The 25448-nt window shown below is 39.3% G+C and overlaps 1 protein-coding gene across 1 annotated transcript in view; it reads right to left on the bottom strand.

Moving 5' to 3' along the window:
* ANO6 (anoctamin 6) overlaps window positions 1–25448 on the bottom strand; it is a 70708-nt gene that overhangs the window by 4956 nt on the left and 40304 nt on the right. The window contains exons 4-19 of the mRNA XM_066550711.1: window positions 22661–22726; window positions 20828–21106; window positions 20353–20466; window positions 18388–18503; window positions 17842–17976; window positions 16427–16532; window positions 15144–15204; window positions 11669–11814; window positions 10176–10253; window positions 8498–8723; window positions 7449–7618; window positions 6803–6900; window positions 6038–6168; window positions 5026–5231; window positions 725–924; window positions 166–271 (exon numbers count right to left, since the gene is read on the bottom strand). Of these exons, the coding sequence (XP_066406808.1) occupies window positions 166–271; window positions 725–924; window positions 5026–5231; window positions 6038–6168; window positions 6803–6900; window positions 7449–7618; window positions 8498–8723; window positions 10176–10253; window positions 11669–11814; window positions 15144–15204; window positions 16427–16532; window positions 17842–17976; window positions 18388–18503; window positions 20353–20466; window positions 20828–21106; window positions 22661–22726 (2238 nt within the window). The remainder of the gene's footprint in view (window positions 1–165; window positions 272–724; window positions 925–5025; window positions 5232–6037; window positions 6169–6802; window positions 6901–7448; window positions 7619–8497; window positions 8724–10175; window positions 10254–11668; window positions 11815–15143; window positions 15205–16426; window positions 16533–17841; window positions 17977–18387; window positions 18504–20352; window positions 20467–20827; window positions 21107–22660; window positions 22727–25448) is intronic.

Raw genomic sequence — 25448 nt, forward strand, 5'->3', positions numbered from 1 at the left:
ATTATTTTTCCAGTGCTGCTACTCTTAATTTACATCTCCCAAGTTCTTGCTCATGCTAGCACAGATCACAGCTCTGATAGCTGTGCCTGGACCGAAAGCCTCTGAAGGATTTTCCACAGGGAGGGAAGAGACTAAATAGCAATGCTCAAACCCCCATACACCGACCTCCATGACGATGATGAAAGCCAGCTTGGCTGCAATGACATGCCAGTAGTAGATGTTGTGCTCGTATTGGTGCTGGTGACCAGGAGGGTAGCGGAGATCCCGGTATCTGAAAGCAAACAGGAAAGTCAGGAGCTGGTCTCTGGCATCTCTGCAGTATGGCGCTGCGGCCAGAGGATGGAGCACCACATGGCCCTGCTTAATGTGTCCTGGAACAGTCAGCTCGGGGAACTACTGTGATGGGTAAAACCATATCTGCAAGATAAGCTATATTTGGCTGAAACGTCGGGTTTTTTGCCATTTTATTAAGAATTACTGATAAAAATTGTAAGGTGCTTTTTTGGAAAACTATCAGCTAGGAGAAAGCCAAATTAAAAAAAAAGAATTTTCTGAGTAGCACTTATGGGTGAATACTTCCATTCCATTCTGCCATTCAAAATAAGCTGGGTTTTCCTGTGTTTTAATGTTTCTTAAGGGATATTGTTTACTGAATTAGATGGCTCAGATATAAAACCCACTATTTTTGCAATTGGAAAATGACAAATACTTATTTGACACTTGCCTGCATGTTGTTTGTTTCCCAAGCCAAGGGGAAGAAGGCTTGCTTTCATTCTTGAAGTCTGATATATTGAAGACAGAAAGTGTGCTGTTTATATACCCCTCCATAGTGTGAGTGCTGTGGCTCCCGTAAGGAGGGACCGAAAAGGACCAGTAATAAACCAGACGAGGAATCATGTCAGATGTAAAAGCAATGATCAAAGCCTGCATTTCAGACAGAGAAGACAAAAGAGCAGAGCAGCATTAAAGAAATAAGCTTTAAAATGCATTCCTTTGCCATATACTTATTGTCTCAAAAGTTAGCATAGGAGCTAAAAATAGAAAATATGTTCTTTTCCCGTCAGTGGTTGTTCATTCTGTAAATGAGCATGTAGTCTCTCATGGGCACAAAACAATCCCTTTCTGGCATGTGTACTCTGTACAGTTCCTAAATTCTGCTAGCTCTGCTGAATGTCTTAAAACAGCTATACTATAAAACACTTCTTTCACGTGCATGCAGAGAAGATCAGCAAATGTGCTTCTTATGAGTACTAATGAGATGCTTGAAGAAATTCTGCCTGATGAAACTAATGGAAACAACAGAAGATTTTTTCAGTAATAGAGAATTAAATGTCACCAGGTTCTCCAATGTTTGAGTAAAGGAATTAAATAAATTAGATATATAACTGATCCATCTCTGATCCTAGAAACCTCCCACCCCTTCTGAGGTGCTAGCCAGCCCAAATTCATCTTGGTACTTGTTGCCTCCTACTACAGCGTAGTACGTGTGGAAACTACTCTTGATGCCAAGATAATTTTTTTTAGTAGCAGCTGCACAGTGCTGTTTTACATGACGTGACCATTTGTTTTTATCTTGCTCCCAAGAGAGTCCCTGTCCTACTCAGTCTACTAGTCACAAACTGGGTAGGAAATATGATCTGTGGGTTTGTTGTGGGAAGTCTTTTCTAAACTCATGAGCTTCCCAAAACATCCTATTCTGGAGGACAGGTTAACTATGTTTAATCCAATTTCCTCCCCTGCTACTTCAAGTTCAAAAGGTTTCCCTGTGAGGAAGACTTTCCACTGGCAAGATCTGCAGCTGAGTATTTAGCAAGAGGCTGCCCAGCCAACTCATGACAACAGGCGTCTCTGGTGCCCAGCACCTCGGAAGGAGTGACCAGCTGCACTCCAGCACCCCAAGAGAAGTGTTTTGTCCCATACCAGGATAAAAATACCCACTTGACAACATGGATGGAAAGAACCAGGCCAGAGACATGGAAGAGAAAGATGTGAAGTAGGGATCTGATGAGATCAGGCGGAAGGAGTTTTAGGCACAGATGTATAAAAGAGGCAGAAAAAACTACAGGAAAATCATAGGACAGAGTTAGGAGCAAAGTCAAGCAATAATGGGTAACAGAGGAGCACAAAAACTGGTTCATATCTGTTTCCTATTCCCCTTCATGCCAGTCTGTAATCAATGAGATCTGTATTTCCTTATTTTGATGACATGGGACAAAAAAAAAATCCATTTTTGTGCAGCATTTCCAGCCAGACAATCCCAGACTGAGGAGGTATTTGTAACAGTTGCAGAAAAAGGGAAGGGGAGAGAGGAGAAAGGGTGAAAAATAAAAGTGGATAACTCTTCTACAGTTCCTCGGACAATGTTTTGGTGGCAGTGCTAGCTAAATCAACATCCTGCATCTGCCTCTTGCAGTTGACTTGTGCTCTGTGCTGGCTTGGGCAGTCCTGGCCCCATTCAGCAGATCAGATGAAGATGCTGATCTGACTGGGAATCACCACTGAATCCTTTCCCTGGTCTGATTCATCATGTGTTTATACAGCACTGGTGCCAGCACAATGCAAGAGGCAGGACCAAGGGGGAAAGACAGCAAAGGGAAAGAGCAGGGAATTGAAAAGGGGGCAAGACCCACCCTATCTCAAGTAGCACCACTGCCAAATGATGAATAATATCCTAGTGTCTGACCTTTTGAGTTGGCTTACTTTGAAGAACCTGAGAAGCTAAACTGTAGTTAAGATAAAAGTTGCAGAAACAATCTTTCTGAGACTGTGGCCTAAGATCTGTATTTAGTTCTCCAGAATATTGTTACAAGTGAATTCAGCTGAGAGAAAGTTTGGCTGATAAGAAATAAAATAAGGCATCCTAGGTCTAAAACTCATTGAAAATTTTCAAGGATAAGGTGTTTTTCTTGTACTGCACTTTGGCTTAAATCAAATGTAGTTGGCATGCACTTTTAAAAACTGTTTTTAAGCATTACATGCCAGTGTGAAATGAAGTGAAAATTATGTGTTGTTTATATTTACATGCTGAGTAGGAGTTTTTGACTGACAAGAAGTATATATTACTGTGTCTTGCAGCTGCAGGGAGACGACCTCACAGCTAAATTACTCTGTTTTTAACTCTGAAGTAGAGTTAAAAGTAGAGTACAAGTAGAGTATTTGTAGTCTGAATTACAAGCATAGAAAATTTTTGTTAAATAAACTTTGTTTCTGTTCATTAGCTCATCTAGTCAGACCATAAATGAATTAATATCAACTTAACAGTAAGGCAAAAAAATTTCTTCTCCCTTTGGACCAAATGAGTTTGATGCTGCTTCTTTGTATCAGAAAGACGCTGGAATATGGTATTTACAGAGCTTAATATTTGATCTTACTGAATCTTTTTTGCAAGGCCCCAGGTCTCTCATCATCCTAAATCTGAGCCTTGTCTCACTCTCCTCCCTCTCTCAGAATGATCTCCAGATGTGCTCCGGAGAGCTTCAAGGACAGAAATACGAGAACTAATCCTACGGCATCGTCTCAAAGGAAAAACTTTTTTCCTCTTGAATTATGGGCTGCATTTCAGACTATTGCACTGGAGAACTACAAACAAACAGCACATTCTTTGCTTCCCAAGTCTTACTGCACACAGTTTTCCATTTATACCATAACTAATTAAAATCAGTCTTCAAATCAACAACAGATACAATAGCAAGTCCAGTGCCTCACGGCAATTCTCAAAACTGGTAGCTTTGTGCAAAAGCTGATTGCAAGCACTAGCAGTTGCTACAAAGGTAACATGCATGAGGGAGAAGATGCACCAAGGGGAAGATGTTACACTACCCAAGTATAATTAGCTGTAACAAGTCATGTAGAAGAGAAGAAACACGTTCTGCGTACTAAGGTAAAATCAAGGCAGGGTTGTTAAAGACTGGTGACTTGGCTCAGTTCCTGGATGTCAAACAAGGAAAGAAACACACTTAAAGGAGGAAAACAGCTTCTAGCATTTGCTCAAGCACATGGCTTCATGGCCCACACTTCATTAGCAATAAATACCAATCTCTTTGAGGTCCTCACAACATGTGCAGCAGGGCTGTTGGAACGTGACAGTCTCTGGAGCTGAGCCCCTCACACGCGACAGGCCCCGGAGGTGAGCAGCTGATGCCCTGCTTGCACACTGACATCACCTGCAGAAAGCATTCCTGACAGAATTCCTGACACATTCCTGACAGAAGCCTACACATGGCCAAGTCAACATGAGGTCACCAAAGCCACTGTAACTCTGCCCTGAATACCATGAGAACTGTGATAAGGCACAATATTTTAAAGTAATCTTAAGATAGATGTTCAATTTCTGGTTTCATATTGGTATTACAAGATCCAGCTGGATTGACTAGGAAATACAGTTATCCAGTAGCATAACATATTTGGATCTCTCTGAAAACAGAAGAAAACAGCGACCTTGTTGAGAAAGGCTATTCCCCATGGATAGTCTGAGGTGTTAATTGTGCCTGCAGAAGAAACCAGTGGTCATTATTCCTTTAAAAAAGGCCAACAGGAAGAATTTTCTGTAAGTTAATACATACTAGGTCCTGTTTAGTATCCCACAAATAGTCCACAGTGATAAATAATAATGGCTTATTTTTCTTCCCACAACGCAGCCTACAAATAAAATATTGGTGAATTGGTACAAAAACCATGAAATGTCTAAATTTCATTGTTATAAGTATATTAATCAAAATTTTTTCTTAATAATTTCAAGAAACTCTTGAAAAACTCCCTTAAAATTCAGTTTATTGTGTACTTAAAAAATTAAGTACAACTGAAGAACAGATTAGAGTCCAAATTCTCAGAAAATTCATTCTGATACGCAATTTTGAACACATGTGGTATTTTTAGGCACACAAGAAAGAAGCTGAATTTCTATTTTCAGAAGGTGTGCCTTAAGGATCATTCCAGTTGCACTGCCACACACAGCATTCCCACATTTGGATGTAGCACCTGCAAAGAAGGCATTTTCTCTTTTGCAGCTGCTGGCACTGTACTTACATTGGTGACCACGGCCAGAATGGCTATGCCCTGCAGGATGGGCTGCCAGGCTCCAATGTCCTGTGCCTTCTGTGGCACCATGCGCCTGAACTGCGTTGTCAGCTTCCACGCATCCAGCCGGATTTCCAGCATGTTGTTAATGAGAGCCAGAAGAGGAGCCAGGGGGAACGACGCCACAAACAGGGTGACAAAGCCAAACTGTATAACTGTGAAAGGGAGAGGTTACATGCATTGGTGAGGCCTTCATTTCCTGGAGATAAGCAAGTGCAGGCATGTATAGTTTTTGTACTCCAAATTCAGGTGGAAGAAACAAGAAAGTGTAGCTCGATTCCTCATGACTCTTTTTTGGATGAGAAAATAGTAGCACAACAGTACTGGAGAAACCTGCTAGGTGAAGGTGACAGGAAAATATTACAAATCACAACACTGCATGAGGAACTATTCTGGGTATTAGAATATCCATTTCTTTCTGACATCTTTATCATGAAGACCTGGAAATCTCATGACTATCTGTCCCCATACTGAACTGGAAGGCCCAAATCAACAATCATCATACTGGTGTCTGGGTACTGCCTTAAGCACACTGGCAATGCTGTCACAGAATGGATGATGTCAACAAACCAGCCATGGCCTGCCAGCTCCCAGATTACCATCAATGAGTCCTGGTGACTGCAGAGCTCCAGCAGAGCAGTGTGACACAGGGCTCTGCTGTGCAGCACCAGAACATGACAGGGGTCTGCCCTCTGAATGCATTTCTCACAGGATTAGGCAAGGAAGCAGCAGTACTCCTCCTTGTACAATCACATGCTGATTCCTAGTTATAAAATGGATTAAGGCTTAGCTGCTTAATAAAAGCTTGTAAAACCATCTGTAATGGCTCAATCAAAACTTGTCTCAGAAAACATTAACGTCTCCTCTGCCCACCATATTCCACATTGCTTGTGTGAAGATTTTCTTTAGAACATGTTTGTATCCAGCAGTGGTAGTGAATCCAGACTAAACTGTTCCTTACCCATTTCAAGATACTCATAAAATAGTCCAAGTTTTCCAATGGGTTGGAGGTGGTAGTCATGCTCCCAACGGGGAACAACTTTTTCTGATCTAGCAGCTGCAGAATATCTTCCAATTAGATTCTTGACCAAACTATCAGACAGGAAGAAAAGGAACACTAACATTGGTAAAAGAACCTAAGAAGTCCAGTAAATGCAAAAAAAATTTGGCATTTCTGCTTTTACATTTCTGCTATAGATTTAAACAACAGATTTATTTATTTATTTATGAATTATTCAAAACTTTCTTCCTAAGAAAGGCAACTTTTGTTGCCTTACCCTTCAAGTGGGTTTTTACAAGCCATAAATGAGAGTGTAAATATACCAGAATCACAGTGATTTATATCTACTAAATGAGTTTAAATAGTAACTTATACATGACTTTTAAAATCTTGATGTATAACAACAAATCATTCCAATAAATATTAAGCAAGTCTTCAGTTTAATATTGTCATAGCTTTTACTACCTCAGTTTTGAATATTTAACCTTAAACACATCGAGTTTGATGTGCAGAGGAAGGAAGAATTTCTGATTAGAATTAAAATCAGTTAAAACAACAGAGACAGGAGCCCAGACTACCAGACCAAAAAAGACTCTGAAGACAAGTCTTATTCTTTCAGAACACAATATGCAGTTACCAAACTTAGTGACCAAATGCCTGAAGGCATCAAGCAAAACAGTATTTTTCAACTATGAAAGAGCAGATTACTTAATAGTTTGAACTTACGGAACGAGCACTTCCTGAATGTTGTTCCAGATAGCTTTCCCTCCCACTATGATGGCAAGCTGGGTTGTGAGCTCCAGGAGACATCCACCTGGATCACACTGAAGGTTGGGAGAGACAGGAAAATTTTTTTGAGGTTGGGTAACTTTTCAAGCATGCATGAAACATTTAAAATTATGCATCCCTGATTAATTATAACAACATGACTGAAAGCATTCGAAGGAGACTATCTAGGCAAACTTTTGCAGTAAGGTATTCAAAAGCAAAATCCAGGCCACATATGGTAGGTTGACAGAATACCAGTGGAAGAGTGAAATACCAGGTGAAGTCATGCAGTTCTGTGCTATCACCAGGTCAGGGTCACCCAGTAAAACAGGAATGCTTCCACTGATATCCTCTGTTTTCTGTGTGCCCAGTCACAGATTGTAGGACCATGGTAAAATACAGTTTTCTGGGTATGTGCAATACATTTCTAAGCCCAACTGGTCTTGTGCCATACTCTTTCATGCTAGGGGTTAGTAAGGAGGTAATTACCTTGTGAGGCAGTCACTTTTAAACCCTAAGGTTAAATATGTACAACTGTGTTTTACTTTATACACTCCAAACTGCAGCACAATACCTGGACTAATTATACATTCTACATTCTTACCTCTTCATTGCGATACTTTCCCAGCCAATAAACTGGGCTTCCAGGGTGACCCACAAATTTACCCTTAAAGAAGGCTATGTAGAAGCATGAAGAATAGTAGTTGACAAACTGAAACAAGAACATCTTGGTAGTCAGACTGTTTTCATAATCAGTCTGTGTCCTTGGAAGTTCTGCAATGAAAAAAAGTAAATAAATTTTAAAAACCCCAACCCAATCTTCAAGTAACCTACAAACTGTTCCAGAGCCTCAGCTGCAAAGTATCTGTAAGCCTCATATTCCTTTATATGACTGAGAGCATTACCATTTAGATTGTACCTAATCCCCATGTATACTGTAACCATTATATAATTCTAAAACTGTATGGGTTGTAAAAAGAAGAGAACTTGTTCCCTGACAATAAAGAAAGAGAAGAAGCAAAAATTCTAATAACTCAGAGGAAGAAAAAGCACCCAAATCCAACGGACTCGACAAAGATGCAAATGTAACACTTTGAACTGATGAAACAGTATTAAGTGAAAACACCAAACTACTTCATGCATCTAAAGTAAAATAGCTACTTTGATGTTGATGGCTGGGATATAGAGAATAATATTTTTGTTACTGTTTATCTGTTTAAGAACATCAGAGTGGTATGCAGCTTTGGAATGGTGATCTTAGTTCAATAATTTACAAGAAAATAGCTATTTTCCCCATAAACAAAAGCTAATATAATTGAACGTGTTATGCCTTACTGATCTGTTTTCATAAAGCTTGGTTGTTGTAGTAATTTTCTTTGTTTTGCATGTTTCACAAGCACAAAACTGTAAACAATTGATCTTTCATGCTGCCTATGTAAGGACTTTTCAGGCAAAGAACTGAATGTCATATTTCTCTGATATTGAGAAAATCTATATTGGAAAATTTCTAGGTGGTATCGTGTGATTTTGTGGGAAAATTCTGAAAGATGTGGTACAGGTGTTCACCTACTGTAATACCTACTACACACATAAATGCGATTTTTTCTAGCTATTTTACCCCATGTTTCCACCTGAGGTAGAGCAGCAGCATACCAAAGTCAGTGATCAGGATTGCCACTTTTTCGTAGACGATGTTGAGAATCATAATGACAACAAAGCTGATGAGGGAGGCGGTCACTGACGTGGCCGTCTGCGGAGTCAGGTACTTGCGGAGGGCCTCCGTTCCATTGACGTGCTGTGACAACTTTGAGGAGAACGCCAGGAAAACTGAGAGCCTGTAGACAATGATTCCAACAACTGAAGCAATAATCAAAAGGATCTGCCAAGGGAATGCAAGAAAATATGTTCATATTCAACCACTGGGTTAGGAAAAAGTGAGTTCAAAACGCTTTTTATGATAGGCAAAAGGAAAGCAATTTTGTGCCTGTCATTCCATTGCAAGAGGATGATCAAATAAGATACAAAGCAATAAATAGAGAACCCATGAAAGAAGCATTTTTTCATGTAACATAGTAAATCTGCAGGAAAGAAAAGAGATGGTTTGTTTTATGACTAAGAACAAGGGTTTTTACTGATGTAAGCCAATATAACAAGAAGTGTAATCAAATCTTGCACCTAGAGGCATGTGATGGGAGAAAACTCTTCATATTGGACAACTGGCAGGATGGCAAATGTACTAGTGAGTCTACATTGATTATGAAGGGGGCTGCACCTTCTCTTCCACATGATACTATTACAGACTAAAGACCCCCTCAAAGGAAAAGAAAAAATTTAAGCCAAGTCATGTAGTCTGCAGGAACTGGAGTAATGATCCAGGCACCCCATCTTGCTTGCCATCCCCTCTTTCTGTGTCTCTTCCTGCTTTTATTTTTTGCTAGTTCTCTAGCTATTGTTCAGTTTAAGGCCCACAGGCTACGTATCTTTTTTTCACTATCTCAGCAAATTGCCATGAACTACCTTCCCTGACCCAGCACACAGTAACTGTGCAGTAACACAAGTGACAAACCCAGAACAAATCTCTTCCCTGCAACACGGAGTCTGCCCTATTTAAATCCAACTGCAAATGGGTATTTCTTCCTTTGTGTTTCAAATGTGTCAATGCTGAGGCTCTCCTGGGCTGCCAGACACCACTCTATCTCCTCTCTGCATCTTTTCACTGAGAATGAGGTCTTTTCCAGCTGCTATTTGTGCTACAGATGAGGAGCATGCTAAAACACAGAGCTTTTCAAGGCGATCTCTCTAGGCCTGCTCATTGTGTTATATATTGTGTCATGGTTGACTGGACTGCTTTCAAGGTTTAGTTTTAATTAAAGTAGCAGCTCTGGAAGATTAAAGAGCTCCCAGCTTTGCTCTGTTAAGTGAAACACAAAACCTGAAAGAGGTCATGGACTGTGAGACACAATATGGAAGAACACAGCTGGAACAAATCAGACAGAAACTAGCAAGGAGTGCATATAAACCAAAGTCTTCCCCTTACTGCCCCCCTAAAAGCAAAGGCATTTATCTTAAAATAATGAAGGAAAAATCAATGGACCACCTTCACAAGCATAACTCACAAGCTACAGCTGCAGGATATTTTGATACTGTATGCTAATGACTACTGGGTGACTACAGCTACCTTCTCCATGTGGGTCCATACCTTATGGGCTTGATTTATGCATGAGATGGAAATCCAGCTGAACCTGCTCCATTCTCATTTTTTGTTCAGTTCAGGAGGACAGTTACTAGAAAAGTGAATTTATGAGGGGAAAGGATAAGAGAAGAACTTTACCCAGAAGAAGATGGCACTTGTACAAAAAGTCATCCGCACACACTTCCCACATGCAGTGTATGGCACATGTTCTTCTTGCTGTAAAAGATTAGGAAACAGATCAAGGAAGCACACAATCCTCTTTCATTTTTTTGTGTGCTCCAATTGAACTCTATTATACTGAGGGAAGAAAAAAAGGAAAAAACTACCTTTTTTTGTTTCCTGGAAACTCAACATTTATTCACAATTTCAGAAGTCTTGCCTGATTACAGGTGTCTTTTTTGCTGCCGCTTCTAAGACAAAAATGACTTCCATAGAGTTGGAGGGTTCTCAGATCTTATTTACTTCAGCCATTACAGAGTACATACTCCTTTTGAATGGACCCATCCTTCTTGGCTGATCATGGCATCCAAAGTCATTATCTTTCAAACTTCAATGGCTAAATTTAGCAGGCACTAAAAATTTTGGTCCTTGATCTCTGTATTTCTCAGTGTATTCCATACGAACAATGGGATGGCTTCCCCAAGGAAAATGACTACCTCAATGTGGTACTGTGAAAATTCACTGAGTCTTTAATGAATCTCTGAGGATCAAAATAAAATATTTTAGCATATTCTTCACTCTTTGAACTGTCTGGAAGGAACTTTCTAGCTATGACTTTATATATTCAAGGTGGCATAGGTTTATAAGCTTTTTGATAGCACAAGATATAAAAAGATCAGTATAGGATAGTTTCAACTATGGCAGTTAATTTTGAAACTTTTCAAGTGCCCTCTAATAAACATTACTATAAGATGGATGGAATGTGAAAGCAGTGCAAATGATTAGACAAAAGACAGAGTAATCTATTGACAGAGAATAATAAAAAGTGAAACTGAACTTGAGTAAGCTGCCAAAGCTAAAGCTACTGAAATGTATAATAAATAGAAATCTAAACTAAGATCCTCATAAATATGAATCCTCTATCATTGAAATGAGGCTTATCCTTGTCTCTGCAAATTTGTTGTTATTAATCATAATTTCATCCATATGCACTTAGCAACAATAGCTATTTATACATGTTTCAAACAGAAACATCTTCAGTTAAAAAATATTCCTGGCATAATGTACAATAATGCATTGTTTCCCTTTATTCACCTTTTTTTTCCTGATGCATTCCTAGGTAAAGATAGCAAATTCTCTGTGATGTTGGCCTCTGGCAGCAACAATTAACAATTTCTTGGGGGATTTAATAAAGTAGACTTAGTCTTCTAAGCTGGGGATGATGCCTACTTCTGTTTATTTAAGACAGAGGAACCTCAGCAGTTCAATGTCCTCAAACAGGCAACTACTTTAAAGTGCTTTCAGTTAGATTTCAATTCCCTCTCCCTGCATCTGTACTTTATCAAGTCACTGTTTTCAGAGCAGCTTATCAATTTGAGGCACTGCTGATTTATAAAGCTCCAGTCCTGAGTCACCATTTTCACAGTGTCCGCTCACAGCATGACTACACCAGTTGTCAAAATATTCCTTACCTGTGTGATTTCATTCATCACTACGTGAGTGCAGCGAGCTTCATATTCAGGGCGAACTTGCTCCTCTTGCTCTAAGTACTCAACTGTGTCCCATTCATACTCCAGCTCAGCCTGCCGTCGCTTCCAAAACTCCAAAAAAAAGGTAACTATCCAAAGGATAGACAAAATGAGCAATACCATGTGAGTACTGGATACTGTTTTCCCCCTCTGGGCTATAACACATGGCTCAGTATTCCATACAGCTTTTCACAGACACGGAATAAAACCTTTATTGGCTAATGCAATGGGTGAAAACAACTGGATCTACTCCTATATGCAATTATGATTTTGGATGTATATGTACTTTAATATGAGAAACCTGAGGTAAATGATGGTGTAACCACATGCTAAAGAATGTATATACTTTATCTATGTATTTTCTTTCTGCCTGAGGCGAAAATATGAGTACTTTGGATTTTATATTACAGACTGCTTTGAAAAAGTTCAACATGGGATACTTAAGAAACTAATTTGTTTGGATACGTGAAGACAAAATGCTGGAAAATGCAGACTTCTAGAAAAATTAAACTCAGTATGCGAAAAGTTGTCACAGGGAAGAGCTCATGCTCATTCACACTGCAATTTTTGTGTAGACAAGTTATCAAGTTGCAGGCTACAAAACCAATGTTTGTTCAGGTAAAATTACTTAAATACAGCTGTCTTTCCTGCTCTGCAAGCACAAAAGTCTGTAGAGACTGCAGCTCTTTCATATGGCATGGAGCTTAGAAACTCCCTGGGCTGGGCCAGCTGTTTTCCTAGACTGTGCTCCTGCAGCTGGAAGTGCTGAGGGATCAGGTACCCAGATGCCTAAGTGATAACAGTTAAATATGAATCCAGCCAAACTCATGACCTTGTCCCAGGACATTACACAGGCAGATCTGGCAGCAGAGGCAATGACAAACCCAGATGGGAAGGCTGGGAGGAGCTCAGGATGCTGGGTGTCAGAACCATGCTCCCTGGCACACACCTGGATGCTTCATTCTTGAAGAGGGTGCAGTCTCAGATTAAATGAGTGGTGTGGCTCTGCAGCACTGTTTCCAGGAGGAGTAGTACCCAATCACTCCACTTTCATTACTCTCATTGTTTGTAAGTAATTAATCCTACAATTTGGGGTTTTTTTTACTAGTTTGGCCCCTCATTCTGAATGATGAAACCTCAGCGGCATGCAGTTACAAGTCCAAACATTAAAGGTTATGTCTAAAATCAGGTGTGGTTGAAAAATCCCAAACTGAAACTTTTAAAAGCCAGGAAACTCCATGGGCTGGGCTGTGAGATGACCTTGGCATCTGCAAATGCAAAACTCCAGAAAACCCCGCTCCCCTGATTCCTCAGGGGCCGCTTTCACAAGGACTTCCCCACCCCTTCATGCTTGGAAGCAGCAAGGACACTGCAAGCAGAGGACCAGAGGATCTCATCTGCTTTCTCTTGCAGAGCAAGGACATTAGTCTTCCATAAAACTTTAATTGCTGCCCAGCCCAAATCACAGGAATCTACAGGCTACAGTGATTTCTTCCAGCTGCAAATTCAGCTGCTGCTGGAGAGCCCAGAAGTGCAGGGACTCCTTCTGTGATGGCAGCCTTATACGTTAACTGCGACAGAAGGGCACATAACACAGGGACAACTCTCACAGCCCCCTATTAGCTGTGTTGTGTCTTTCAGAGCAGGAAAGGAGCTCCTCCTGGATTTGCCATTTTCCTTTTCTTTTTGAAGCAAGACTGTTTCAACAGTGGAAACACATGACATTTCAGAATCAGGAGATCAAAGCAGTCATTTCATGTCATTTTGAATGGTGTCCCCTTTTGTGTGTTCCCCAACACTGCCCTTCAGGCTGGCCCAGGTATTCTGCCTCTGAAGCTGTGTCACCAAGGTCTGACAAGAAGTGCCTCCATTAGAGAACATTTCTGGGCTTAACTGACCTTGCTTAGGGAGGGGATCCAGGAATGGCAGCAAGTGAAGTGGAAGCTGCCTCTTGCTCATGACCTCTGCCAATCTAGTCTTACCAGCAAAGGGAGAATTGGCCGAGCATCAATGTATAAAAAGGGCTAACTCCTGAGGCCAAATTCCCTGGTGTTTTATAGTGCTTTAAGATTTTTGAAGGGAATACACACATGAAAATATGCTCTTATTAGAAGTGTATTGATGCTAATGATGCAATAATATATCTAAGAGTCTAGTATTAATTTTAATTGTTTTGGACAAGGAGGTCTAAAAAAGTAATAGAGCAAGATAAAAATTACAGCTGGAATTACACCAGGACCATGGGTCATTTGGATGCAGTACAATTTTGGCTGAATTTCTGTAATATAATTCACCTCTTTATATAGTGGACTTACAACAAGAATACTAATAGACCTTGCAGCCATCTCTATAACCATGAAGCTTAACTTTGTAATTATTGCTTCTGGAACCATTCTTCAAAACAGGAAGCACAATTTTAATTAAAAACCAAATTGCCAATAAATTAACTCTTGACGTGATGGGAGAAGATTACATTAGTATCAAACTTCTAATAACTTTTAATTTAGTGAATTCCCTGCTGGTATTTTGACTTCAGCACATGTTTAGGAAAAAACTTCCTTTTGAAGTTATACATTTCATCTTACATTTCTTTAAAGGAAGAGTTATTTTGAAGCACTTTAGGTCATCATAGGGAAATAAAAATACAATATGTTTTACGAAGAAAGCAAATTTTGCATTCTTGTCAGCCTATATATGAATTCAAAGTATTATATGAGATACATTCTCCATAGCAACTGATATGCAGACCTAACATGGAACTTAATTTCTACAATTACTGGATAAGACACTGCAATAAAAGCCAATTAATAAAGCTGCTAATATGAACAAAATAATTTTTTCTAGGGAAATAAACCTTGCCTAATCCCTTGAATATAGCACCAAGTGTTTTCACCTGAGGGAAACATTCTGATTTCATATATATTTTCTCTGCTAAAAGATAAATCTAGTGCTTATTACCTACTACACTTTTTACAATCAGCTTCTTAACTATAGACAGAAGGAAAAAATTCCTGGGAAATATAACAAATGACTATTTTTCAATTGCATTGTGCAGTTACACAGCTGTTAATAGCACAAGCATCTCCATAAGTCTTTGGGAAAAAACCCAGCTCCTCTGACAGATATACTTAAGCATGTGGCTGGCTCCTGCTGGACGAACATGTAGCAGTATTAACCACCTCTCTCAGACTTTTCTTCAAGTCATCAAAACAGAAAAGATACTGATGGCTCATTTTTAAGACTACAATTTTTTGTTTGTTTGTTATGAGTTCCTGTGAATGTGCTTGTTTTCTATGGAACTACCGTCTAGTGAATTCCTAAGTGCTAGCAAATGAAGTCAGTGCAAATTTATCCTTGGCTGATGCTGGAGGCTTGGCCAAAATTAGATAACAAACCACAGTTGTTGAAACTGACTTACCCCATATTCCCATAAATACTGCAAACACCAGTGTTCCATAGCTATCAAATATACAGAGTTTCTGGAAAAGTGGAAAAGAAAAAAAAAAGTCTTAAAATATAACTGACCATTTTTTATTCTTCTACACCAACCCAGAACAGAACCCAGAAGCTGCTTACTGAAAATGTTGATTTTCAGTTTTTGTGTAGTTTCATAAACAACCCTTGTGGATAGTGTTTCCTCAATTTCTGTCCATGCACACCACTCTCCAGTAAATAAAGGAAATTAAATGCAAAGTTCAGAATTAAAAATAAAAGCCATATATGCATTATGAGTGATAGTAAAATGGAGTGCTATCAAACTTCCTTCCATCTGGTGCTTACTAAGAGGAAAAACAGTGCTTCTGGTCTGGGAACTCATGATAGAATTATGGATTTTTAGTACAGCCACTAAGGCCATGGGCACATCTGGTTCTCATAAGCAGGATAACAAATAAGTTAGTTAGTAAAACTACACTGATGAAATACCTTTGTGGTCACTATCTCCCTTTTTTTCCATTATAGCCTTTTCCCTGCAATCTTATTTCTTTTACTATGTAAGTGTGCTGATGCAACACATTAAAGTTGGGCAAAATATTTTTGATGAATAGCTGAAAAATTGCAGTTTTGGGACTGAATCTACAGAGAGGAATGATGAAAGGCTAACATTAGCTTAGTGAGACAAGGTAATGGGGAAAGAAAGTGAGATTCCTTTTGACAGGAATAAAGAGCAGACAACAGGACATGGCTGTGTGACAGCTTCTGTCATAGCCAACACCAGCCTCCCCTTGTACCCATCTTCTCCTTGGCAACACGGATCAAATTCAAGGCATAGATCCAGATAACTTCTTCATGCAGGGAGGAGGCAGAAATTAGAAATGTCAAAACAAGCTTTAAATGTTTCCTTAGAAAAATTGATTCAGAGTTACTGGATCAAAGTTTTAACTGAATCTTTCCTTCCCTCAAAAAGAAGTACCCCCAAATGAAAACAATTTTCAATTGAAATAACATTTTATTCTCCTACCAAGTATCGGCAGCAATGTGAAAAAAAAAGACTAAATTTTTCATCTTAGATCAAGTTGGAGCAATTAATGTTGTTGTTGTTACTTTTCGAAGTTGAGTCAGTGTATCAAAAGGAGCAACTATTTGCACATCTTTAGCAGTTCTGCAGGATGCTGATGGAGTACCAACATTGTTTTATATGTAGTACTAGGGAAAGTGCAACTAAAGACCAAAAGTGTGTCTAGAAGCTGGAAATGGAGTTACCTTGGATGATTCACAAGTGATGGTGAGGTTCCAGTAGGTACATGCTCTATCACACTGAGGGCACATTATGATATTACCTCCTATGTTGGGGTCACACACTTCTTGGCTAAAAACAAAACTAGTCAGTCACTCACCAACACTAAATAATTCTTTAGTCCTTTTTCACACATGAAGACAGTGCAATAATCTCAGGGAATTAGGGAATAATTTACCAGTGATCTCCACTGAAGAATTCCACCCCTTGCCCTGGCAACATATCCCCATTTCCATTCATAGTCCTCATCTCAAAAATGGATGACACATAAAGGAAAATCATTTCCATCCCTTGTACATGGTGATAATTCTCAAAACTGCCCACACTAAAAATAAAACTCTTAAATAAAGCTCTTAAAAGATCTAACTCTCTTCAGTAGGAAACCCACAGTTGCATGCTCAGGCTTGCTATTGTAGCAAGTCTAAAGGGAGAAGAAAGAGCAGCACTGTCTAGCAGAACAAGGAATAGCTGCAGAGCCACAAGGACTTCCTAGTCCCTGTGGTCTCCTAAACAGGATCAGACTGGAAATTGTGCAGAGGGGAGCTGCTGCAAGGATTCATGGGTTTACAGATCCATCCCCTAAGATATGGCAAAAGAGCTGCCATCTCACACACACTAACCCAGCATGGTGGAGACCGAAAGGTAATGTAATTACTTCCTACCTTACATCAGGGGGGTGAACACCAGGGAGGGAGCTGCTGCTTAAATGAATTATAATTCTGGAAAAAAGCTAAATGGGTATAAATTGGGCACAGGAGTGGAGCTGTGGAAAAGCCCTTCAGCATGGAATGTGAACACCCTTCCAGGAGGGATATACAACTGTATGGTCTGTAGGTCCTTTGACACAATGCCATCATTTTCTTTCCCCTGAGTCATTTGGCCGTGATTGAATTTTGTTGTGTTCTGATGAGAGGATCTGTGTCATGGCTATGCCTTGGCATAGATCCAAGGTATCCTAAGCAGCTGAAGGCCCCTGTGCTGTTGCTCTTCCTATATTTTCCCAAATTAAAGGAAAGAAACTTTTAACATCTTTGGGTACTTAGTGTAAGGATTACCACAGTGAAAATTATGTATTATGTCAATTCGTATTGACTTCTGATTGTCACTCTTTTCTTTGTGTTTCTACACCAGCAATGGTGAACCTCATGCAAAATAGAAATAAAATTATGAAATAGCAAACTCCCAGATGTCTATCACTGTAATGGTCCATGGATATCCATTATTTATCTAATATTTTATGCCTTTGCCTTCAAATCCACCACGGCAGTTGTTCTCGGGCCCTTTAATTTTTCTTCCTTTATTAAGCAATGTCTTGCAAGCCCTGTACTGTCCCTCTGTGTACAGGACTGACCAAAATTGTATGTGATATTAAACCAGGTACCTCCATGTGCAGTTGTCCTTTGTCAGGTATCCATAGAAAAAACAGCCAACTCCTACAACTGCAGCCACAGTCAGCATATTTGTGTAAAAGCCCAGCCAAGCAAAGTAGATGCCAATTTTCTCTCCATAGTATTTCCTGTGGAGGAGAAAGGTGTTGTTTTTTTTTTTCCTGAAATGCAAGTAAATTTGCATTTCTGTTTCAAATGGCTCTTCATTTCACACATTTTATGCCAACCCATATTGTCATAGTCCTCTGGTTTCAAGTTTGGGATTGCAGTAGTATTGCATGCTTTTGTAAAAGGATAGAAATGGGGGGGAAAGGAAAAAGAGAAAAGATCATGGCTTGCAAAGAAAAATTTTAAGTGGTTGCCTTTTCATAAATCAGCTCATCATAAAACCAATCTCAAATTATGCTCCTGTGCATGAGCTGATCTGGGTGTATGTATCTTCCCTCAGAACTGACCTGTGTCTCTGACTTCCCCAAAACCAGGCCTATGATGTAGATTTCTCTTTCTCCCTGCATTAGTCCAGTGCCAGTTACACCAACCTGATGAAATCCAGGGGTTGCAGTTTGAAAATGTTTTTAGGATGAGCCCATTCTCTGTAGAGGAGATATCGTTCACTTGGGCAGCTGGGGTCAGTCGACAGGTGCCTAAAACTTGACTGCAAAACAGAACGAGCATGAGAAGACAGCACTAAAATCTAACCAGAGCTGCTCATCTCTCATCTCTACAGATGACTTCTATGCCACAAAGCTACAGTCTGGAGTAGCTTTTAGACAGTCTTTCTGCAAGCTAGGAAAAGGAGCAGCAGCTCTGAGAGCACACCAGGATTCAGAATAGAAGATTGCCAGAAAGGCACTGAATGCTAAAGTAAATGCTGTACATATGTGAGCTGAAAATAACAGGGACTCATCATGAACTTAAGCTAAGCACATGTCAGCATCTTGGCACTTAGGAATAGAAAATAAAAAAGGATCCATTCTAATTAGAGAACAGGACTGAACTAAAATGGATTTTAAGTAGCTTTAACATCCTACACGTGCTTTGCTTCAATACTGTACTAGAATACAGGCTGGAAAGACTGAGAGAAAAATCCAGGGCCTCTAGTCTCTGTTTTAAATTTAAAAGAGAGTCCACATGGAGATAATCTTTGTATTTCTTAGTAGGCTATTAAAAAAGCTATTCCAATAAAACCTGTTTTGTTTGAGATATTTTCCATTCTATATCTGTGATGCAACAACATGAGTAATGTTTGTAGAAATTTATCTGCTACTTTTCATTTTCAGCATTGCTGTTATGTATAATTTCAACTGTATAAGACAGTAATTTATTACTCGTCATACTGAGTCCAAATTTCCCCTGCTATGATAAAAATATCCTGCAAGGCAGGTTTTAAACCTTTAAAAGGAAACCTTAAAAATGGCTAGTCACAAATTATATGAATTCTATTCTGTAAATCTTTGATTACTTACAAGAAACATGGTTTGTCTTGATTCTGCCTTAAAAATTTCTGTGAAAACCTTGGAGGCCTCCTAAATATTTTAAGCCAAGTCCATGCGGCTGAAACAGTTATCATTCCTGACCTCCCATGTTCTCAATGTCTCCTCGACAGAACACACCTTGGACACAGAATGGTGGCTCTGAGGGGGACAAGTTGGGATGTTGCAGTTATGCAATAGATAGAATACAGAAAATCAGCCCTCAGTCTTTGCTCACTTTGCATTCACAGACTCACATGGAGTTTTTTCTTTGTCAAATATTCTGAAATCTGATTTTTTTCTCCTTGATTTTTTTGGTGCTATTGCTAGCCTCAGTATGCAAAACAATTTTCAGTATAACTTTCTTATTCAAATTATATAATTTGAAAAGCTTCAGAAGTGTAGCTGCAAAAACTGGATTTTTTATTATTGCGAGGTGAAATTGAAAGCAGTGAAGCTTTTCTCTGCAAGATTCTGACAACACCTTGGACTGGCTGGGCAGTGTCCTCCTATGGAAACCTGAGTCTCATGCATGTGTGCTGCAATGTTTGGGAACCAAGGGACTACTTCTCACTGTGCAAGACTTTCACACATCCTAAAATGAGATTTGTAGTCTCCATCTTTATTAACAATGTTGATAGGAATTTTAATATTGGAAAATTGCATACTAACGAAACATTGATTTAGGATTGATAATGCTGTGTGTCATGGGAACTATCTCTCAGTCCAGGTACTTTACTGAAATACATCTCCCAGAAAATACAAGTCTAAGAACTTTCAAGTGAAATATATTGTTTTTCATTTATAGAAACACATTTTTAACCAAAAGTGCTTTGGAAGAAAATCTCTTTAGCAAAACCACATCCTGTTCTTCTATGTAGATATAATACCAGTCCAGGAATAAGGCAATGTATAGTGCTTCTGTCCTTTGATATACCTAGAGGATATATATATCTAGATATAGTTCAGACCTCTAGATATATTTCAGACCTCTATTTCAAAGTGTATTTTAGTTACAAGCACCAGACTTACATCATGAAGGGGAAATGCTGCTTTGTAGATTCCAGTGTCCAGTAATTTGTTAATGCCAAACTTTTTCACATTATTTTTTGTTGCATATTCCACACGGGACAGGATAAAATGAACCTGAAATTTAAAAAAAATGTATTTTTGTGTCCTTGCAACCTGAAAAAAATCATATCCAGCTATATCTGTCTCAGTATACAATCAGTATACATGTATACAAGTATACAAGTTAAGAAAGAGTAAGCAGTGTAGAGAAAATTAATTGCACAGGGTGTACAAACCATTTAAATTCAGGTGGAAGAGAAATAGGATAAATGTAACTAAAGTTTTCCTTCTGGATTGCCCAGGCTATTTAATAAATCACACAGGACTGTTGCATCCCAAACATTTTTAGGATGTTCTACTGAGATAATTACACTGATTTGATAAAAGGATTAGTTTCTTTTTCTGGGTAAATGCTAGAAATATTTTATGGACTTACAATTCGGCTTCTGGTTGCAGGATTGAAAAACGTGTCTTTGTCTTGGATGTAGAAGTTGGACAAATGTTCCTTTTGAAAAGGGGCAGTGAAAAACTCTTGCTCAGGTTTGATGATATTTTCGTCCACCCTGAAGAGTCTACTGAACCAGTTGAAAGCTGACTTTCGGGTTTTCAGGTCATTGTGTTGCAGGGGCAATTTGATGTGCATAACCTCGGCGTACGTGCACAGCACTTCCCAAGGTGCATGCACCTTCACAAAAATAAGTTTCTCATCCAAAACCTGAGATGAAAGAATACTGAAAATAAGTATGCAAGCAAAGAACTTCTCATTGTAATAATTCCTGAGCTATCTAGATGCTATCTAGATGCTATCTAGATGCAAAGTTGCATTCATTGTCCATCCCAATATATCATTGGCTTTTGTAAAAGCACTGACATGAGGAAACACCCATGCAAATGAAGGTATATAAAGGTATAGAAAAATGTTAAATCTTCCCTTAATGCTTAATGTTTACATCTCTGCCAAGTACTTTACACAGCAAAAGTGTAACACTTTGCCCATACAGGGTCATTAGGACTCTTTTTACTTGTTCTTTGACAGGGCAGGCATGGCTCTGGAGCTGCCAGCAACTCCCCAGCAGCTCAGTTACAACCCAATATGATGGGAGCAGGCTAGGCACCCATGGGTGCTCCTGGGCAGCAAGAATTCCAAGCTTCCTAGAGAGAATGGGAAGAGGGAAAGGGAAATTAGAAACTGCTGAAAAAGACAGCATGGGGCACATTTGCCCCCAGGGGAATGGCCAAACCAGCAGCAATATGCAGTGGGAACCCTGACAGCCACTCCTGCCTCCTGTCCACATGAGGCCTGTAGTCCTACTGCTGCCCTGCATTAGTGAGTGTCAGCCACATGAAATTTCCTTATGTAGCTCATTGGCTCAGGGGTACTGGTCAGCTATCTGATCCAGCCTGGGGAAATGTCCAGTTTCAAATGTTTTTCAGTCCTAATCACAGCAGAACTATTGAAGACTGCAACAAGTAAGTATTGCACCAGGTCTACAGCAGCCTTCCAGACAGCAAGCATTTACTTTTTTATGAATGTGAAGAACCAGGCTGCATTCTTGGACATGCAGCAGGAGCCCTCACAGCAGACAAATAAATACTGTGATGCCATAGATTCTGGGTAATTTGGGAGGAAGGGGCAAAGCGACCATTTCTGGACCTCTATAGACTACCAAACAACAACAAATTTAGACTGGAGTGATTGTCCTGGAGAGGGAGACACAGATGGAGCACTGCAGTCCTGCAGGGTAGGAAAAAAGAGAAGGCATTTGGAGGGGCTATAATCCTCTCTGCCAGAGACAGCAGCTCTGCAGCTGGTGTGCATTACCTCAGTGCTCTTGAACTGCCTGCAGGCGACATCGCGGCATTTCGAGAAGCAGGGTCATGCACTGCTCTTCTGGCAGGGGCATTCTGCCCCAGACACACACTAGCCTCCCACCTGTACTACACAGCCAGAGTATGGGAAGTACCTCTCTGCAGGATACAGACAGTAATTTTTATCTTGCAAGCTCTGAGCAAACATGACCTATGTAATCTCCCAGATTCATGATGTAATCTTCCAGCTTCCCCTCTTTTATTTTGCAGAGGAAGGAGCCAACATAAGTTAAAAAAGATTTTGCATCAGATCTCAAAGACACTGCTAATGGAAGAAAGGTGGGATTTTTTTTTCTTGAGGGGAGAGAAATCTTACAGTGAATTAATATATCCAGTTTCCTTAATCCCACAGGGCAGCTCTGCTCTCAGAACAGCCATTCACACAGAGAATAGCACTCACCGACCTCGTCGCTTCTAGTTGCAAGCCATTGTTTATCAGGTTTGATTCATATACTTGTCTCTTCCTCTGTTAAAAGATATTGAACACTGTAAAATATCTGTTCCAAATTTCACAAAAAATGTATGCATAGAAAAATGGAATTGCCTCCCAAAACCTTCATTATGTTATCTCTATAACACTTGATAGCTACTGTGGTGATATGTACAGTCCTACCTACTAATTAATCTGGATCAGTTTTTTTGTCTGAGGTGCAATATTGTCCTCAAGTGCAATTGTGGAGAACTTATCCTCTCATTTTCTGGTATATTTCAGAGGTGTAAGTATGACTCAGATTTTGAAAATTTGTAAATCTGCTCCAGAAATTTTGATCTCTTTTGCCTTTAGTCACTAAGTGAACTACATTAATCTTTCTTTAGAAAGTCTTCATCTCAAATGCTTTCCACCCCACATTCCTTCCAGAAACCTGTAACTTTATGCTTCTTTCACAGTAACCATATGAGTTCACACTGTGGTTCAAACTGTAGTATCCCAATATATTTTAGTCCATGGACTACATCCTCAAAGGAAGAAGCTGAGAGCTGTAGTACTTGTAGAGTCAGTGGTGCTATTCCAGGAGCATTTAGTGTCCCCAGAAGGACATAACAAGTTTTTCTCAGTAAAAAACAAATGTGTCGTTCATTTTAATTTCACCTCATAGTTACCAGCACTTGGCACATAGTGAGTGACAAAAAACCTGAAACGTCTTTCCAATCTTGAATCTGCTTCTCCATACAGATGACCTCCTCCCAAGAAACACAGAAACATCCCCTTTCCCCTCAAATAAATAATGTACAACTCCATATGGGATTAACAAGAAATTTTGAAACTTTGTGTGAAGCAATCAAATTTAAAGCTATCTGCACCAACTGGGTAGTTTCTCAATGATTTATTTGATTATGTGAGTCAAGGGTAGCCAGCTCTCCCTGAACTACAGACTGCATGTGAAAATACCAGCCTGGGTAATGGGGGGCACCTGTACGTAGCTGGGGCTGAGGCTCTTTAGTGAGCAGTTTGCTGGAAGAAGATGAATTTAATGTAAAGCTGAGAGCTTTATTCCTGTACCAGGGCTAGGGCTGAAGTGAGGAATGACTTGGGCATACTACTTTCTTACTTTCAGATTCCTTTCATGCCACTGGCCAATTTTTTGTTGATTAATATGTGCTTAAAGGAATTGGCATCTCCCACCATAGGAACTTAAAGAAGAAGGTCCCAGTGCTTTTTGTCATGTGGTTCTCTATAGGAATTCTAGCTGCCTTAAGATCTATGCACAGGATCCAGACCTGCTGCTACCATGGATGACCAGAGTCAGTGAATGACCCTCTAGATAAAGTCTTGGGAACTTTGATAGGTACGAAGAAAGTGGTCCTCAGGGCTAGACTCAAGGCTCACCTGCTCTAGGGGCAAAAACATGCTTCAGCAAATGGTAAAAATGGTAAAAATCTTCAGAAGTTCCACAGGAACAGGTCAGTTGTATACCCAAATAAGTTTCATCCAGTTCTTGAATATTTTAAGATGGTTTTAAGTCCCCAAACAAGAAAATGCTATTTTTCCAAAACTCTAGCAAGTCTTGAAATTAATAATTATAGAACTGAATAACAATATGAATAGCTTGTTACTTCCCAGCTGCAGCAGATGCATGTGAAAATGATCTCAATAGACTAATTTCATATTTTGTGAAAAAGCATTTTTCTTATCTGTTTTGGGTTTTCTGCCTTTTTATTCCAGTGAATATCACCTTCTACTCGAGCTAGGCACAAGAAGAGCCAAATATCTCAACCTGTTTTTTGGTTTTTTTTCTCATCAATACTTATCACTTTTCTCCTTATTCCTTGCTTTTTTCAGGACAAAACCACAAACCCAGACTTTGATAGCACTCTCCATGGAGGCATCTCTCCATGTCTCAGTCATTCACTTGGCTATTGGTGACAATATAATGCTGTTTCTATTTTTTCCTTGTATATATATGTGTGTGTAATACAGACATTTATGATGTGCACATCTAATTATCTTTGTTGTACTGACAGCTCTAACTTAAAATCACAAATGTGAATGAGTGTTTCTCTTGCAGTAATATATTTTCTTGCATTTTCAAGATATTCACTATCTATTTCATAGATATTAGTGTTCTCCAGTCTCCTTTAAAGCTAAAGGTTTTCAGCCACCTTGGCTTCTAAGTAAACTATATAATGATTTCCCCTGCAATTTTTGTTTTATCAAAACTCAACCCTCTTCCCAGTTCATTAATATATGTAGTACACAACACACAGGAGTTTGTCACTCTAGTAGTAACTCTCCTGCCATTTCATCCCACCTCTTTGCTTCTTCCATATTCACATGGTTGTTTCTAAAGTGAATACTACTCAGTCATGAAATATTTCAACCCAAGTTCTGCTTTGTTCCAGCAAATAAAACAGGCAGGGGGCTAAATACCTATTTGATTTTCTTTCTAAATAGCATAAAAATAGATTCAGAGCAATTCTCATTTGTAGAAGTCTAATACTATTTTTAAAAAACTTTTAATCAGATTCCTTTAATAATTGATTATGGTAATAAGTTCCCAAAATTAATTTTGCCCTCAAAATCTTAGATGAATGTTGACAATATTAAGGTTTCTAATAATGCATAAATTCAAATAGTGAGAAAAAAAGCCTCTGGGAGGCTTTGCTAATTAGGGGCTTTGCTATTTTATATAAATGATTGAATTATGTGTATAATGATCTATGGAGGAGCTAGACTTTTACCCAGAGGA

This window comes from Molothrus aeneus, chromosome 5, assembly GCF_037042795.1.
Source record: "Molothrus aeneus isolate 106 chromosome 5, BPBGC_Maene_1.0, whole genome shotgun sequence".
In the NCBI taxonomy this organism is placed as follows: domain Eukaryota; kingdom Metazoa; phylum Chordata; class Aves; order Passeriformes; family Icteridae; genus Molothrus; species Molothrus aeneus.